At 31.1% G+C, this 17487-nt stretch overlaps 5 protein-coding genes across 5 annotated transcripts; 2 read left to right on the top strand and 3 right to left on the bottom strand.

The window, feature by feature from the left end:
* The first annotated feature begins 91 nt into the window (after positions 1-91).
* On the top strand, positions 92-1619 carry Spf45 (splicing factor 45). Its single transcript, XM_065502158.1, has 4 exons — positions 92-290; positions 354-1181; positions 1245-1419; positions 1486-1619. The coding sequence occupies exons 1-4, from the start codon at positions 150-152 to the stop codon at positions 1578-1580; spliced, it is 1239 nt and encodes a 412-aa protein (XP_065358230.1). The 5' UTR covers positions 92-149; the 3' UTR covers positions 1581-1619.
* On the bottom strand, positions 1598-5053 carry LOC135952289 (2-oxoglutarate and iron-dependent oxygenase domain-containing protein 3-like). The gene is made up of 5 exons (XM_065502159.1): positions 4897-5053; positions 2328-2784; positions 2111-2263; positions 1841-2046; positions 1598-1782 (listed from the first exon to the last, which is right to left on the bottom strand). The coding sequence occupies exons 1-5, from the start codon at positions 4992-4994 to the stop codon at positions 1704-1706; spliced, it is 993 nt and encodes a 330-aa protein (XP_065358231.1). The 5' UTR covers positions 4995-5053; the 3' UTR covers positions 1598-1703.
* Positions 5054-5569: 516 nt separating this feature from the next.
* On the bottom strand, positions 5570-7899 carry APP-BP1 (Nedd8-activating enzyme E1 regulatory subunit APP-BP1). Its single transcript, XM_065502160.1, has 7 exons — positions 7754-7899; positions 7532-7696; positions 7085-7457; positions 6893-7028; positions 6704-6834; positions 6057-6642; positions 5570-5768 (listed from the first exon to the last, which is right to left on the bottom strand). The coding sequence occupies exons 1-7, from the start codon at positions 7819-7821 to the stop codon at positions 5656-5658; spliced, it is 1572 nt and encodes a 523-aa protein (XP_065358232.1). The 5' UTR covers positions 7822-7899; the 3' UTR covers positions 5570-5655.
* A 1161-nt stretch (positions 7900-9060) lies between these two features.
* On the bottom strand, positions 9061-14002 carry LOC135952291 (probable cytosolic Fe-S cluster assembly factor GH10760). The gene is made up of 6 exons (XM_065502161.1): positions 13851-14002; positions 10644-10736; positions 9915-10584; positions 9643-9856; positions 9431-9588; positions 9061-9373 (listed from the first exon to the last, which is right to left on the bottom strand). The coding sequence occupies exons 1-6, from the start codon at positions 13911-13913 to the stop codon at positions 9135-9137; spliced, it is 1437 nt and encodes a 478-aa protein (XP_065358233.1). The 5' UTR covers positions 13914-14002; the 3' UTR covers positions 9061-9134.
* A 130-nt stretch (positions 14003-14132) lies between these two features.
* LOC135951295 (uncharacterized) lies at positions 14133-17146 on the top strand. Its single transcript, XM_065500917.1, has 3 exons — positions 14133-15032; positions 15094-16595; positions 16841-17146. Exons 1-3 carry the CDS (start codon positions 14213-14215, stop codon positions 16988-16990), a joined length of 2472 nt encoding a protein of 823 aa, XP_065356989.1. The 5' UTR covers positions 14133-14212; the 3' UTR covers positions 16991-17146.
* Positions 17147-17487: the final 341 nt, after the last annotated feature.

Consider the following 17487-nt stretch of genomic DNA (forward strand, 5'->3'; position numbering starts at 1 on the left):
CATGAAATGCAACTCTGTTTATTTTTTTTTCATTCACTCAGATAATTTTATCTGACATCTGAATGGTGGTAAACAATAAAAAAAATTAATGAATTTTTAACATAAATTTGTTTTACATTTAGGAACTTTGTTGATAAACTCGATTAAAAATGGATTTATATGATGACATAGACACTAAACCCAAAACATCTCAAATAGATGGTTGGTCGTCAGGTATTAAAATGCTGCAAACACAGTTGGCCATCAAAAAGGCCCAGGTACCCAAAGCCAAAGAGGCCAACAAGAAACCGGTATACATATGAATACATTATTTTCATTTATAATTATTTTAATGTTTCCAATAATCTAACCAGCTAATGACGCCTGTAGTGAATTTAAAATCAAAAAAGTTGCAAAGCTCTGAAGAAATATTTCTGACTAAAGGCGATAACAAACGAATCATATCGGCACAGCCTCTAGTGCCATCACTGGAAAATTTAAAAGCCGATGATTGGGATTTTGTTGATGAGTATGATCCCCAGTGGCCTAATGAGTATGATAAGTTGAAAGATAAACAGAATAGCAACAAAGAGAAAGTTAGAGATGATAGAGATCGCGACCGGGGACGTGATAGAGATCGCGACCGTGAACGCGGCGAACGTAAACGAGGTCGTAATCGAAATGCACGCAATAATGATTCTCCACCAGTCAAATTTAGTGGTTTCGGTCAACGCATAACAGAAGAGGATCGCTATAGTCCCCCAGCCCCCGGGTCGATGTCTAATAAGGGTGGTGGGGCAGCTATTGCTCCCCCGCCATCATTACAAGAAATATCCATTGCTAACGATGGTGACCCTTCTTCCAATGTTACTATACCCTATTCTGCTAGTTCAGTGGCCGCAAAAATTATGGCCAAGTTCGGTTATAAAGATGGTCAAGGTTTGGGCAAGCAGGAGCAGGGTATGTCCATGGCTTTGCAAGTGGAAAAGACTTCTAAGCGTGGTGGTCGCATTATACATGAACGTGATGTATTCTTGCCACCGCCAGCGGCAACACCAGCTTCTTTAGCTGGAGCCTCTAATCCAATTGCTAACATGGGTCCCCCTACTCCACCAGCAGCGTTATCAATGCTAGACTCTTCAGATACGGAACCTAGCATTACAGAAATAATGAAGGCTCCCAGTAAAGTAGTTCTACTAAGAGTAAGCAAAATTAAATTGTATTGAAATTAATATAATTGTTTGTCATTTGAATTTTCATCTAAGAATATGGTTGGGCCTGGTGATGTTGATGAAGAACTGGAGCCCGAAGTGAAAGATGAATGCAATACCAAATACGGAGATGTGGCCAATGTTTTAATACACGAATCATTTGGCACATCGCCAGAAGATGCTGTCAAAATTTTTGTAGAATTTAAACGTATTGAAAGTGCTATTAAAGGTAACAGTTTCTTTTTTAAACTATTGTGTACGATTTTCAAAATTTTAAATATGTATTGTATTAAAGCTGTCGTGGATTTAAATGGTCGGTTTTTCGGTGGACGTCAAGTACGAGCTGGATTTTTTAACTATGATAAATTTAAAAGCCTGGAATTGCACTAAGTTTAAGATGAAATAAATTCTTTAATATTATTACTTATACATATTTAATTTATTACTTCTTTTGTTTGTAATACATAATACTTTATGGAATGTTGGGTGTTTGTGGTTTTTTAAAAATCTAATTTATGCATCCAAGGTGGCCATTTGAGGATCAATAATTTTTTTCGCTTGATCGCAGGTAAAAGATATAGTTATGGCGAATCTGAAAGTACATATTAGGTATAAATATTTCTCACCATTAGAATGTTTTAAATATGTACCTTGATCCTTCTGTTACTTTTTCAACATGGTGACGATTTTCAAAACCTGATGTAAAGGCACTAACTCTGCCCTTTTTAGGTTCAATGGCAGAAGTTGTGCGATTTTTGTCTATGCCATCTACAAATATAAATCGGCCACCTTTAAAGTCTTTATTGAGTGTGGTTAAATACAACAATGAGGTATAATGGAATGAAGGGTAGGTCTCCTGAAATTTAAAAAGGATGTTATGGAATCGAATTTTAGTTTTTTTATGCGAATTTGGAAATTACCTTATCTACATGTTCATGCCAGTATTCATCATGAATATTTTTGGCCGTAACATTGGTAAGACGAGAGAAAAATGTGGGAGAAGTTAAAAACAAATTGCTGGGCTCTATACCAAATTGTTCGGCAATAGCTAATTTGATTTTACCTTTCACCAGCTAAAATAAAAAGTATACAAAGGCTTTAATTGATTTAATTTTTCTCAAAGTAATAGATGCTTACATTATACACTGTTAATTGTTCTGGTTTAAGCAATTTCTTGGCTTCTGGCATTTTATAAAAATTTAAATATTGTTCACCATATGACAAAGCTCCCGTATGTATGTCTAATATTGAGGCCCCTCCTGAAGAGCCAGCCAAACCAATTATACTTTCTGCCATATCCAAAAGTATTTCTACTTCTTTTGCTTCCACCAATTTATCGGCTACAAAACGTCCACATTTTGTTGGTACACATTTAGGATACTTTTTCATTTCCTCATCATATTGCTCGGAGCATTTGAATTTTTGCATACGTAACGGCAAATTTTCACGTACTAAAGCGAATTTAGTTTCACGCGTTTGATTGCTGGTATAAAAATACACTATGGTCATAACTGAGATGACTATTACAGCACGTGTCCAAAGACGATGGGTAAATGAACTGGTGGCATGTTGCAGCTCATCGTGGACAGCGGCACTAAAATATGAAAAATTTAAAATCTTTTTTATGCCCTTCACCTTCGTAATGTTTTCAAACCTTTTTTCTTTAAAGCATATTTTTACAGTTTGTTGAAAATATTAAACTAATTGAAATTATTATTTAAAATGGTTTTGCTAAAATCTGCATAAATTCTGTTTAATTAAATTCCCAAATTTGTTAACTAACTTAAAGTTAGTTATTTAAAAGTTAACTTTAAGTTGGCTAATTTTTAGCTAACTTAAAGTTAGTTATTTAAAAGTGAACTTTAAGTTATTTAAATGTTAACTTTAAGTTAGTTATTTAAAAGTTAACTTAAAGTTAGTTATTTAAAAGTTAACATTAAATTGACTGTTTTGTAGCTAACTTAAAGTTAGTTATTTAAAAGTTAACTTTAAGTTGGCTAATTTGTAGCTAACTTAAAGTTAGTTATTTAAAAGTTAACTTTAAGTAGACTAATTTGTAGCTAACTTAAAGTTAGTTATTTAAAAGTTAACTTTAAGTTGACTATTTTGTAGCTAACTTAAAGTTAGTTATTTAAAAGTTAACTTTAAGTTGGCTAATTTGTAGTTAGTTATTTAAAAGTTAACATTAAGTTGACTAATTTGTAGCTAACTTAAAGTTAGTTATTTAAAAGTTAACTTTAAGTTGACTATTTTGTAGCTAACTTAAAGTTAGTTATTTAAAAGTTAACTTTAAGTTGACTATTTTGTAGTTAGTTATTTAAAAGTTAACTTTAAGTTGACGAATTTGTAGCTAACTTAAAGTTAGTTATTTAAAAGTTAACTTTAAGTTGGCTAATTTGTAGTTAGTTATTTAAAAGTAACTTTAAGTTGACTAATTTGTAGCTAACTTAAAGTTAGTTATTTAAAAGTTAACTTTAAGTTGACTATTTTGTAGCTAACTTAAAGTTAGTTATTTAAAAGTTAACTTTAAGTTGACTATTTTGTAGTTAGCTGTTTAAAAGTTAACTTTAAGTTGACGAATTTGTAGCTAACTTAAAGTTAGTTATTTAAAAGTTAACTTTAAGTTGACTATTTTTTGTAGCTAACTTAAAGTTAGTTATTTAAAAGTTAACTTTAAGTTGACTAATTTGTAGCTAACTTAAAGTTAGTTATTTAAAAGTTAACTTTAAGTTGACTAATTTGAAGTTAGTTATTTAAAAGTTAACTTTAAGTTGACTAATTTGTAGCTAACTTAAAGTTAGTTATTTAAAAGTTAACTTTAAGTTGACTAATTTGTAGCTAACTTAAAGTTAGTTATTTAAAAGTTAACTTTAAGTTGACTAATTTGTAGTTAGTTATTTAAAAGTTAACTTTAAGTTGACTAATTTGTAGCTAACTTAAAGTTAGTTATTTAAAAGTTAACTTTAAGTTGACTATTTTGTAGCTAACTTAAACTTAGTTATATATTCTGGATCGTTACAGATAGCGGAATCGATATAGCCATGTCCGTCAGTCCGTCTGTGTGTTGAAATCAACTTTCCGAAGCCCCCAAATAACTTACATTCACGATTCATGCATCAATATCTCCGAAATTCTTCCGGCTCGGTCGCTATTTAAAATCGAGAAAATCGGTCCACAAATGGCTGAGATATAAGGAAAAAACTAGGACAACCTCGATTTTTGACCTATATCTGGATTACTAAGTCATTAATATAGATAATATGGATATCTAATGATAGATATTTCAAAGACCTTTGCAACGACGTATATAAGAGTAAGTAAGTAAGTTGAACATACAATGGGTCAAAATCGGAAAAAAATTTTTTTAACCCGAATTTTTTTTTCATTAAAAATTTTTTTTTTGTCATAAATGCTTTTTCCATTAATTAAAAAAATTTAAAAAAAAATTTTTGAAAAAACTTTTTTTTAAAAAAATTTTTGATTTTACTTAAATAAAAATATTTTAAAAAAAATATTTTTAAGTATAATTTGGTGAAGGGTATATAAGATTCGGCACAGCCGAATATAGCTCTCTTACTTGTTTTTATTTCATAAATACACGTTTGCCATGCAAATTGGCAACTCCATTTTTCTATAATTATTATTAATATCCTTTAAGCACCCAGTATTTTTGTTAATCCTTTTTAATATTAATCTTCATACTTACAATTTATTTTTCTTGTCCTTTTCCTTCTCCTTACTGCCATTTGTTTTCTTATCATTTTGAGGCAGCGTTTGACGCTGTCTTAACTTATTTTCACTCATTTTTTTCCAAAATATTTTACAAAAACATGAAAAAGCTCTGCCTCATCCACCAAGCCAGATGATAATCAATATTTTTAATTAGGTAATGTCAGTAACACAGCTGATTTGTTTATTTTCATTTTGTTGTGGTATACAACTGTCAAATTTAGTTCACTTGTTGTTGCAAAAATGTCATGACTTTGACAATAAGAGTATTCACTACAAAATGGGTGTGATTCTACAACATTTACAAAAACCACAAGCAATTTCATTTTGTTGGCAATATCTGTCAATTGTCAGTGTTGGTTTTGTTGCTTTTACATTTATTTTAGTATTCGCAACAACAAACACTACTGAAGTTGACTGAAACAAGAGAAGCTGAGCTATCGACACCACCTTTTAGACAATACGCTTTGCATGGAACAATTGTTATCTGGTAGCTTTTTATAGAATTAAAAATGTCTGTGCCAAAGTTGGTCATTTGTATTTGAAATCGAAATTAAAAAGTTATATGTATTTTAGGATAAACAGACCGAAAAGTATGTGACCTTATCATTTTGAAACGAAACTAACTATGCCGAATAAATAATAAAATATTTTTTTTTTGTTAAATTTAAAATTTTTAATTTTACTATAAAACCAAATACATACACAGATATATTTTATTTATTATTAAACATTTTTATAATTTTAAGGTAATTGTTTCCGATGTTATGCCATTGTAAATAAAGGTATTGTCAACGGGCTTAAATTGATTTGTTAAGATTTTCACAACTTCCTGTGCAGCACAGCCAGCTAAAAATAGTTTAGTAATAAAATTATTTAAATTTATAGTGAAAATTTAAGCTTTTGAAAATAAAACAAGTAAGAGACTTCACCAAAATATACTTTAAGATAAAGTTTTACCAAATTTTTTTATGAATAAAATTTTTTTCTGTTCAGGAAATTTGATGGAAACAAATATTTTTGGTGAAAAATAAATTTTTTTTAAAAAAAATTTGGTGGTAAAAATCTTTTTTTATACAAAATTTTTGGAGAAATTTTTTTCCTAACAACTCACGGTGAAGTGTAAACAAATCTTACCAATAAATGCCGATATAGTGTGAACCTCGCCGCCACCATAATGACAAACTTCATGAACCATATCGTCCGATAAAGTGGCTTGTGTAACACCCCATTCAGCCAGCATCTTACAGGCCACGCTTTTAAAACGGGCCGTATCATTTTCAACATAACAGTCACCAGGAATATTACCACATTCGGTTAGGAATCGTTCATATGCTCTCAGAGCAATATAGTGTTCGGTGAGAGTACCCTGAACATCAATATCATCAATTACGCTTAGAACTCGGTTATTCTTCTCATACTCGTCTGAAATTTTAGAGCCCCGTATTACGGTCAGACCACCAGACTCCTTGCAAAATAAACGCACAGTTTTCTCGGAAATTGTATCTAATGGTAGTCCCAATTCCCGAACAATTGCCTGACATCTGCGATAAACATTGTCGGCATCTTGCATAGCCTGTTGGCGATAGATGTTTTGAAGATTTATATAGGATTCTGTGTCGGCGGTCATATCTGGCAAAACTCCTGGTAATGGCAATATACCATTATTGTCTTTCTCGATAAATTCTTTTAAGCCCTTAGCCATTATCCAAAAGGGTTTGCTCTTGAAAATAGAGTGTTTATTATAAAGGATTTTGATTTTAAGTATGGATTAACTGGCATACCTGTTTGTTAAGATTTCGACAAGCTTCATCTTCAAATATGTTTTTCAGATTTGATGGGATTGAACCTCCAGTGAATGCAGTGTTTACTGCTTTTATAGCTTCTTCAAAATTTTCTTCGTCATGAGTCATATCTACAAATTATTGTATTTTAGAAGTTTGTAAAGGGAGGTATATAAAACAACACCTTACCTTTTCTAATAATATCGCGCAACTGGCATTTTTCTTTGTAATTTGAAGGTGCTCGCCCACTGTTTTCCAATTGCCATTTTTGCAAATATTTATTAAGAACCAACAGCCAGGGAACTTTATTGGTTATATTAGTTGTCTGTAAAATTATTTTAAAAAAACTAAAATGTTTTTCTTAAACAAACTGTGATTTACCTCAAAATGTGTCCGTAGTGCAGGAAATGGGTGTTCCAATCTCAAATCGTATTGGGTATTGTCTGGATGAGACTCTATGACACAGTGTTCTTTAATTTGCAGGCGAATCGAACCAAAAAATCCTAATGAACGACAGTACACTAAAGGTACGTTAGTTTCCCACAAACAGCTGGCAAGTTGTAAAAGCGAACTTTCATTTAGATTTGAAGCAATCACCACATCAAAATTATCAAAGAAAGCTGGACGATTCGTTAATATATAATCAACACTCTCCTCCACGCAATCACCATTAACATCAGTATTTAGTTCCTGTAACAGTTGCATGCACGAGGCGGCACGAGATTGTCCCACATTGCTGGCCTCCACGAAAAAGCTAAATCCACAAAAAATTACCCACAACAAATTACAATGACATTAACAAAATTATAAACAAAAAAAAAACATTACTTTATTCCCAAATCTTCTTCTGTTACCATACTGCCATCGACAATGGTAAAGCTTCCTATACCGGGAAGTACTAAACCTTTAAGTACCTCACAACCTAAACCAGTTGCGTTAACTAGACATATTTTGGCTGTCTCTAAAAGGCTCTGGCCATGTTCACCCCATAAGCTAAAAATAAATAAAATAATTCACTGTGTATTAAATATTTTTGTAACTATTATTTACCGAATTTGGCGATCATATTTTTTATTTTTATCTGATTGTTCTGGAGATTTTGGCGCCGGTGAAGACATGTTCTTTAATTCCGCAATTTTATTTTTTTTATCCAAAAGCTATTCCTAATGAAACCACAATTTTAAATATAGGTAATTAGTTTTCTTGATTAAAAATAAGTTATTGCAAATAAACAAAATATTTAATATAACACTCGTACCCGGCGAACTTAACACAAATATTAGGCTCTTCACAGCTGTGGTGAAAAATAAACAAAATACTGAATTGTCATCTCTGACTAATCACTAACTTGGAGAAGGATTCACCACAGCAAGATTCCCAAAATATTTAAACAAAACTCCTATGAAAAGTATTTATTAAGATCACAAATTGATCTAAATTGGGTAGAAATCGATATAATCAATTAGTTTTTTTATTTAATTTAAATAATTGTGTAATAAAAAAGCTTCAATTATAATTGTTAATAAAAATAGTAAAAGTTGCACAGAAAACCCAAAAAAGTTAATTAAAATAAACTTATTATTACACATTCACAGAAAAGGAATAGTTTACTTTAATTGAATAAAGTAGAAGATAATATAACTACATTTAATATTGATATCTGAACCCGCTCCGCGTTGCTGGCACTTAGAAAACATCTGTTTTATATTGTAACTAGATTTAGTGTCTGAAAAAATCATTTTTGGTGCTAAAATTGCATGTTCTCACAGCCAATCCGAATTTTTGTAGTTGGTTGTAAAAATTTTGAATACCTTGAATATTCATTAGCATATGGCAGAAGTTCGGCGGGAACGAAATCTCATTTATGGCGGAATCAATTAGAATTTTTCCATTTCCAACAGTTGTTTTGAGAATGTTTCTGCAACAAATTCGTCAATAGCGTGATTTTTTCGAGTCGGTTCAAAAGGTATGATGATTTAAAGCATGCGTTAACTCATCTGCGGGCATTGATCGAGAAATAGCAGACATCGTTTAGCAGACGCCACCAACAAGAATTATCAGAGCGCCTCCCATCAGTTGGCAATTTCATATGTGCATTCATACCAAATGATAATTGTGCACGTTCTAAGGATTTTGCACCTTATTAACCGCGGCCTTCTTATTTTTACTGAACGATATGAAAATTATGTATGTACCGGACCGAAAATCAAAAATCTGACTTTAAATTTCAAAAATTTCATTAAAATCGGTCCAGCCATTTTTTATATATGCAGACAGATGACAAAACATTTTAAACCGCTGGATGGGTTCAGCGGTTTATTCGTGATTGCGTCCCAAACAAAATAACAAACCAACAATTGATTTTATAACATTTATATGATTAAGCATTTATAATATACAGCAATTACCGAAAAACTACAAACAATTTATTTCACCATTTAATATTTAAAGCAGTATTCATTTTTTCAACAGCATGATAATTTGTATGCAACAACATCTTTGCTTTATCGGTATGTTGGCCATCAAAAAAGTTATTGTATATTGCTTTTACACATGAATTATTAGGATTTGATTGCGGCAATTGACGATAAAGTTGCTCCAACTGTATCGTTAAGTCTCTAATATGTTGTCCATTGGGTGGACGAATTTGTGCTCCCCCATTTATACAACCTAAAAAAACATAGAACATAAATTTTAATTGTAAGTTTATTTGTATAGTATACACACCAGAAGGGCAAGCCATAACTTCTACGAAATGATATTGGACCTTGCCACGTTTAAGTTTTTGCACTAAGTTTTGTATATTACGAAAACCATTAGCTATTGCAAACTTTAGCACACATTTACCCTCAATTTCCAAAGAGACTTCACGAAAATCGGGATTGCTGTAAAATGTTTGTTAATATTTAACAGTTTGCTGTAAATAATATAATAATTACCGTAAATTTTTATATTCTACTGTTAATAAATCCTGATCAAATAATTCTTTGGCCGCATATTTAAAAATGTGTTCGGAGTAACCACCGGAAGTACTATTTTCATGAGCCCACACATTTGTGTTTTCCATTTCATTTGCTTCTGCCCATGGCCAGTCAAAATTAGAATTAGGAAATGTTTGCAGTGTGTCTTCATTCAACATTTGTTCAATTTCAACTAAACCAAAGCTAAATTTTAATAATAGTTTAAATAAGTAAAAGAGTTTTTAACATACTTGAAGTTATTACACAGTCCACATCTTTACTATTCATAGCTTCGTCATAAAAATCTTCTCTTGAAGCTTCCAATTTCTTATCATAGCAAGGCATAATGGTAACGTGATAAATTTTCTCCGATGATATATTCAGCTTTTGAGCCAACATCTGTTTAACCAATACACCCATAATTTGTTGTGGTGATCGAGTTGTGGCAATATAGGGTAATATAAAACTGCCATGAGTTTTTTCTGCATAACAAACCCAACCGGGACATGAGGAAGACAGCATAGGAAATGGCTTGCTGGGGTCATTGTCACGAAAACGTTCAATAAATTCATTGCGGCATTCCAGTAAAGCCAAATCATCGGCTACTTTGGTAGTTAAAACATAGTCAACTCCCAATTGTCTCAGATAACCACATAAATGTTCGGCAGCCTTTTCGACAGTCAAGCCATAACGTTGTGCCAGACTCAGTATGGGTTGTTGCGAAACCGTGACAACTATTTTGCGCACTTGTTCAGCCTTTGATTCATCTGCCTTCAGCTCTTTATTTTCTTGTAAAACTTTTAAAACTTCTTCCTGACTTTGTTGAGTTATCAAAACTCCTTCCGCCGAGGTTATACAACCTGAACAGGCCAAACAATCTTGCAAAGTAATTTCTACTTTTTGCAATTTCTGTTTGCCTTCCTAACATTTGATTACATTTGTTATTTGTGTTTGATGTTTGGTTAATGTTGCATACTTACTGCAGTTTCTTCATAATAACCGTCTTCCTGGATTGATATTTTAGCCCCCGTCTTTGTTTTGGATTTTTCGATAGTGACTGGTTTTATACATTCCTTAAAATATAATAATGTATATTAAAATATTTGAACAAATCAAGGTCCTTTATATTTATTTTATTATAACGACCTAGTATAAATCAAGATGGATGGGCGATTTGAACAATTAAATATTTAGTACTGTTAGGCCAATTTAATGATACATTTGTCATGGCATTAACTTGTCTTATTTACATAATCGGATGCATACTAATTTTTATAGTCGGTATAATACGATATTATTGATTGATTTTGCATTTATAAGTAATTTGGATTCAGTTATTAGATCGGGCCAGTTCATGACCTCGCGTTAGAACCATGATTTCTTATACTTATGTGGACACGAGGCTATGGATTTGGATAAAGTCATCATACTTTACAACATTTGAACGTGGTGACAATAAGGAAATGTGGAAAATTCTTAATAGTAGACTTGGTGAAAATATTTTAATCCCTTATATCACTATATTCCTGATTATTGCAACAAGTTTTTTCTATCACATTCGTATAGTAATGATTTTACCGCAGATTTCATGACATTTTCGAATATTGGATTCATTTTCAGATGCATTAATAGGTAGAAACTTCAATATAATCTTTCTTTTATAAAGTCCAAAGCAGTAGTTACGGATAGGATTTCTTTAAAATTTTAGATTTTTATTTTCAATACATTTTTAACAACTTTTTTGAAATTTTTAGACCAATCAGCATTTTGAATATCTGTAACATTGGATGGGAGTTTAAACTTTTGAACATTTATCTGAGATTTCGGCTAAAGTTTTTAAATATTTACTATTTTAAATATTTGCTATGTAATATAATTATTTTGGCCTTTTTAGGCTTTGTATTACAAATAAATGAAATAAAATTAAAAATTAAAGTCTGTTGTATACTGCCTTGTATAACACAGTACAACACATGATTTTGGGACTCAATTCTGACAATTGCACATGAAAGTAGCCCCAAAAATAAGAACTTCTGCATCATTAGTTTTGTCAAGTTGGCTGCCGTATTAATTTAATGGCCATATGAATGTTTTTTCCTCAAGGTGGATTTTTATCACTTTTTCTATATTTTAGCACGGTTATATCTCGTATACCGTATGGAATATCTCTTTTGTGGCTGAAGCAAAGTTGTAGATATTGAATAGTAGAAAAAAAGTACGGAACATACCTACCCGAAAAAGATGCATCCAGTGCCTTAAAAATCGCCAAAATGCCCATTTTTTAAATTTTTTTAACCAATTTTTCACCTTTTTTGCACAATAACTGGATTACAAATCCAATTATGGACTGATCACCATGAAATTAGGTCGTGTGATTTGTGTCTATATAAAAGTTATTTATAATGAATTTTGTATGTATACCATAATTTTTTACAGATTTATGCACTTTAAAATGATTTTCGGAAGCGTGTCTTATATGTGAGCTATGACTAATTATGGACCGATCATAAACAAATTCGTTACATATAATTTGTTCGGCCCAAGGACGAAAACTGTTGAAATTGGCTGAAATCGGTTCATTATTTCACCTAGCCCCCATACAAATGTCCTCCCAAAATTGGACTTTATCGGTCATAAATGTTTAATTTATATATGTATATACACAAATTTCGCTCCAAATAAGTTCTATATATACAAAATTCATGTCAAAAAATTTTATTATGATCGGTCCATAATTATTCATAGCTCCCATATAAGACCAGCTTCCGAAAATCACTTTGAAGTGAATAAATCTGTTAAAAATTATGGTATACATACAAAATTCATGATAAATAACTTTTATATAGACATAAATCACATGACCTAATTTCATGGTGATCAGTCCATAATTGGATTTGTAATCCAGCTATTGAGCAAATAAGGTGAAAAATTGATAAAAAATTTTTAAAAATGGGCATTTTTGCGATTTTTAAGGCACTGGATGCACCTTTTTCGGGTAGGTATGTTCCGTACTTTTTTTCTAGTATTCAATATCTACAACTTTGCTTCAGCCACAAAAGAGATTTTCCGTACGGTATACGAGATATAACCGTGCTAAAATATAGAAAATGTGATAAAAATCCACCTTGAGGAAAAAAAATTCGTATGGCCATTAAATTAATACGGCAGCCAACTTGACAAAACTAATGATGCAGAAGTTCTTATTTTTGGGGATACTTTCACGTGCAATTGTCAGAATTGAGTCCCAAAGCAATGAACTGAAAAATGTTGTACTGTGTAATTTATAGAGCTTTAAACGAAAATATTTGGAGAATTTTAGCAAATTTTTCCATCATACAGTCTCACTAATGTTTACATACGATTTAAATTTTCATTACAATTAAGCCACGTAAACTCGATGTTCGAAATGGTGAGGGAAAATCAGAAACAAAGTACAGAGGAAATAAAAAGTGACAAGGAGTAACAGTTTCTTATCAAACCATTCGCAGATCTATTAAGAAAAGTGGATACAGTAGCAGAATTCGCACAAAAGTACCATAACGAGAATATTAACCCAACAGTTAAACATGGTGGCGGGTTCGTCATGCTCTGAGGATAGCAATATGCCTAGATTTTGTTGGTGGTATGTAAACTTTTGTAAGAGTGTGTAGATTTACTATATTGCTACATAAGTATTATCTTTATATATATAATTCTTCTGTACGTGTGTTAGTAACTAAACTCCTCCTTAACGGCTGGGCCGATTTCGATGAAATTATATATAGGAACAATATATAGGAACAATGGGCATGGCACCTCCCATACAAGGTAAAAATTTATTATTTCATATGTGGAGTACTATTATAGTGGGAGTCTTCCAACTTTGTGTGTGCTATGGCAGAACAACGTTTGCGGACAGCTAGTTATTTATATATTTACATGAACATTGGAATTTATACTTGGACTCGATTAAATTATTAAAATACAATCTGATTCAATAATTTTGTTCGCTTAATGTACATCAATTACAATTTGTTGTTGCATCTTAATAATTATTTCTTATTTTTGATCAGAACAAATTACGTTTTATTTTCCCCACAATCAGGAATCATTAAGCGAATTATGTTTGTAGGTAAACATTCCCTTGTGTAATACTACCATAAAGTATCAAATCCACAAGTTCTATTATTAAATAATACAAGACTTACTTGGGAGGGTGTTATAAAATCATCAAGATCTGTTAATTGTAGAGCTCCACTAAAGCGCGACATAATGAAATTTTAATACACAAATAAATTAATAATTGTGAAATTTTACAAAACAACACTTTTTTACACTGTTTATGAAAACAACATTTACCTATCGATAGTAATCAATCATATGGTAATGAGAATGTTGCCAGCTTGTTAAGAATCGAAGTGGTGAATATGTAGATAGCGATGTCATCATACTGTTATCGAGGTGACATAGTGACAAATTGAGCATTAAATTCCATCACTATGCGGCAAAAAAGTAAACACAATTTGATTTTCTATAAAGTTTTTGAAACTGTTTTGAATTTTAATTTAAAATGATGGAAACATCACAGCCATCTACTTCCAAAGCCGCCCGAATTAATTCACAAACCAGCAATGTTGTGGACAATGATTTCGAAATGGAAGATTGGGAAGAAAATCAAGACAGCTGCTCCCTGTGGTGCATTGAAGACGACACCATGTTTTATGCACAGGGTCTTAAACATCACAGTGCCGGCAAAGGAAAATCTGTTTATGTTACATGGAATGAGAATTATTTACTTAATTTTGTATTCAAAACCTCCAAAACTGGCACAACAACACTAACAAAAGTACGAATATCGTTGCCGGTTCATAAACAGCAATTGGAGGAAATTGCTAATATGTTGATATTGGAAATGAATACTTTACTTTATATGAAAAGTGGTCGTGTTTATTATTTTAGTTCTGTCAAGTCTATGCACAAAGTTGATTGGTTAACGGGAGTACGTTGTATGACTGCCTGTCCTCCAACGCTATTCAGTGTCATACGTTTAGTGTATAATGAAGATCAGGAGGAACATGATCAGCAACGAATACTTAGTTTAGAAGTATATAAAGATTTGCCACAATTAGGTAAATATACTAGTGATGATCATGTGTTATGCCACAGTTATGATATTAGTTTTGATCTGGAAAATCTGTTCAATTGTGACTGGCTTGAAGAAACTTATACTTTAACCTCATTGATTACGGAGGAGAAAAACATTGAATTCCTAAAACAACTTGTTGCTATGGGAAATATTTTTCGTTCACAGGATGAAGTGATTGAACTGGAAATGAATCAAGAATTGCATATTTTTACAATTTCAGGAAATGTGTTCATGTTGGTGGGCGGTAAGTTAAATTTCTATTGTAGCAATTTATTACAAAGAAAAACAATAAATTTTACTTTTAGCAAGTGTTGCTGAAAGTGATAATACTTCAACCAATCCCGAAGTACAAGACTATAATATACGTCTGCTCAACACGTATGCTTGCAATATCGAATGCATACGTATTGATTGTGAAAAAAATTTACTAATAGTATTATTGCAATCCGGTCATATGGACATATGGTACAAAAGCAGTCGTATGTTCGGTGCACTTTTTCATCAACAACACCAAATATCACAGTTTTTAAACTATGATTACTGGCCATTGGAAAACATATTTTACTTTACCACCCTAGACGATGTAATACAATTAAAAATTATAACATCTAACACAACTAGTAACGAACAAGAATGTATAGTTAAGGAAACTAGAAAGTCAATAAGTGGTATGATTGCTTGTACTTGGGTCGAAAGTTTGGAACAATTAATTTGTTTGAGTTTTAATAACATCTTCTACAGAATTAATTTCAACCAGCCAACAGAATCATTGGAGCTCACAGATGAGAGTGAAACAAAATATGAAAATTTAAATCACTTATATGTCTTAAATTTAAAACGCATTAAAGATCTTACGGCTAAAGCCCAAATTGTAAATGATTTATTGGAACAACCCAAGCACCTACATAATGGCATAGAAAAAGAATTTCAAAAACAACAAATTTTGGCACTCGCATCGAAAAGTGAAATTTTCAAAAAAATATTTCAATGTCATTTAGAATATCATGTAAACATACCGGGAATTGAATATTTTGACGAAGACTGTGTGCAAATTAAAACCACAAATGATAACAGTTCATCAATATACTGCTTAATTTTTATGTCTTTAAAAAATAAACACAATTATCTATCGTCAGTTTTTACAGCCACACTGTGGTATTTACACATTACAACTAAAGAACATAGTTTACAATTACATATTCCTTACGAACTATTAAACAAACAACTATGCCTAATAATCGGCATACCTTTGAAACACTATGTAAACCAATGCCTGCCAAATTATTCATTAAATCTATTAAGTTTTCTTAATCATCAATCTCAGCATGTTTGTTTGAAATTTAAATTGTGTCTGGCTACAAATGAGAAAACCTATCTAAATATATTTAGCTATAACATCCATAATTTGTCAATTCTACGTAATTTTCTAAATGATATTGAAAGTTTGCTGAAAGAACAAGACTTAGAGTCTACTTCTAAATCTAATGCGGCAATGGATTGCAGCGAAAATGCTTTTAAACTAAAGCATCTCTATAAAATATCTAAAAGTGTATTACAAAATATTATGGAAAAAGTTAAGGCTAAGTCGTGGTCGTCATTGAGCGGTATGGATTTTAAAATGTATTATTTGCATCAATATTTAATTGTATTGAATTATGATGATTCTAAAGAAATTTTACAAATGTCTTCTAACTATCCGGTGGCAATATTTTATATTAAACTATTGTTGATACATGCAGATCAGTCTTGTAATGAATTGGAAATTATTGACAACTCTTCACTCCATAATATGCAGCAAATGATTATGGTAAGTATTTAAGAGCGTACAGATAGTTATCATTTATTCTATAAAATTACGATACAGATTTTGTTGTTTCAACCAGAACTGAAAAATAATGATTCATTTTATATGAATGGATTCAAATTAGTGAATGCATTTAATTTTTTTAATTCATGGTGAATTGCAAATCAGATATGAATTATTCATTTACAGAGCTCGGGTTTCAATTAAATTCCTGAATTTGTAGCTTTAATATTTTCTATTCTTTTCAGAACTACCAAAGCGATATAGAACATTTATATGGGTCATTGATATCATTAGATGCGGAAGAAGTTAATTCGAATACGATTTCTATGCATTTGGAAAATATGAGCAATGTTTATTTAAAATTACGTAATGAGTTTTATGATATATTTAGATAGTAAGAGTTAAGTTTATTATATTTTGTATGTTAATAGTTATTAGTTAGTTTATATGAGAGTATATATGTACATATTGTACTTATTATATGTATTATTAATTGAATGATGATATTAAGTTACAGTATTTTGAAATAAACGTTTTTGTTTTATTTTTCACACGTTTTTGTTTTGTTCTTCACATTGCAACTATACAGAACTCTGCAATTTTAAACTTAACGATCACTGCTAAGACTAAGAATTATAAACGGCAGTTTTATTCCACAAGGTCACAACAGTAGAGTTTCTGATTCTAGGACTAATTCTATATACATTGATAAAAATATAATATCGTAATTGTCAATTGAAGCCTCTTAAATGATTTCAAAACATTGAGATTGAATAATTATTTTAGATATTTACTGTATTAAGATCCACAAAATCGAGTAAGTTAAACGAATATTTAACATGTTCTTTAAACGATATACGAATGTTTTATTCTTAATAATAAAAAATAAAGC

Source organism: Calliphora vicina, chromosome 2 (assembly GCF_958450345.1).
Source record: "Calliphora vicina chromosome 2, idCalVici1.1, whole genome shotgun sequence".
In the NCBI taxonomy this organism is placed as follows: Eukaryota; Metazoa; Arthropoda; class Insecta; order Diptera; family Calliphoridae; genus Calliphora; species Calliphora vicina.

Bases quoted from the DNA above. Each gene is read 5' to 3' on its own strand.
- LOC135951295 (XM_065500917.1), top strand. From the start codon at position 14,213: ATGATGGAAACATCACAGCCATCTACTTCCAAAGCCGCCCGAATTAAT. The intron at 15,033-15,093 runs GTAAGTTAAATT...TTTTACTTTTAG, and splicing joins TGTGTTCATGTTGGTGGGCG to CAAGTGTTGCTGAAAGTGAT. The intron at 16,596-16,840 runs GTAAGTATTTAA...TATTCTTTTCAG, and splicing joins ATATGCAGCAAATGATTATG to AACTACCAAAGCGATATAGA.
- LOC135952289 (XM_065502159.1), bottom strand. From the start codon at position 4,994: ATGAGTGAAAATAAGTTAAGACAGCGTCAAACGCTGCCTCAAAATGAT. The intron at 2,785-4,896 runs GTAAGTATGAAG...TTCATATTTTAG, and splicing joins AAGGACAAGAAAAATAAATT to TGCCGCTGTCCACGATGAGC. The intron at 1,783-1,840 runs GTACATATTTAA...ATGTACTTTCAG, and splicing joins AAAGTAACAGAAGGATCAAG to ATTCGCCATAACTATATCTT.
- LOC135952291 (XM_065502161.1), bottom strand. From the start codon at position 13,913: ATGTCGCGCTTTAGTGGAGCTCTACAATTAACAGATCTTGATGATTTT. The intron at 10,737-13,850 runs GTAAGTCTTGTA...TTATATTTTAAG, and splicing joins ATTTTATAACACCCTCCCAA to GAATGTATAAAACCAGTCAC. The intron at 9,589-9,642 runs GTAATTATTATA...AACATTTTACAG, and splicing joins GTAGAATATAAAAATTTACG to CAATCCCGATTTTCGTGAAG.
- Spf45 (XM_065502158.1), top strand. From the start codon at position 150: ATGGATTTATATGATGACATAGACACTAAACCCAAAACATCTCAAATA. The intron at 291-353 runs GTATACATATGA...TAATCTAACCAG, and splicing joins AAGAGGCCAACAAGAAACCG to CTAATGACGCCTGTAGTGAA. The intron at 1,182-1,244 runs GTAAGCAAAATT...TTTTCATCTAAG, and splicing joins GTAAAGTAGTTCTACTAAGA to AATATGGTTGGGCCTGGTGA.
- APP-BP1 (XM_065502160.1), bottom strand. From the start codon at position 7,821: ATGTCTTCACCGGCGCCAAAATCTCCAGAACAATCAGATAAAAATAAA. The intron at 7,029-7,084 runs GTAAATCACAGT...ATAATTTTACAG, and splicing joins CACTACGGACACATTTTGAG to ACAACTAATATAACCAATAA. The intron at 5,769-6,056 runs GTAAGATTTGTT...AACTATTTTTAG, and splicing joins CACTATATCGGCATTTATTG to CTGGCTGTGCTGCACAGGAA.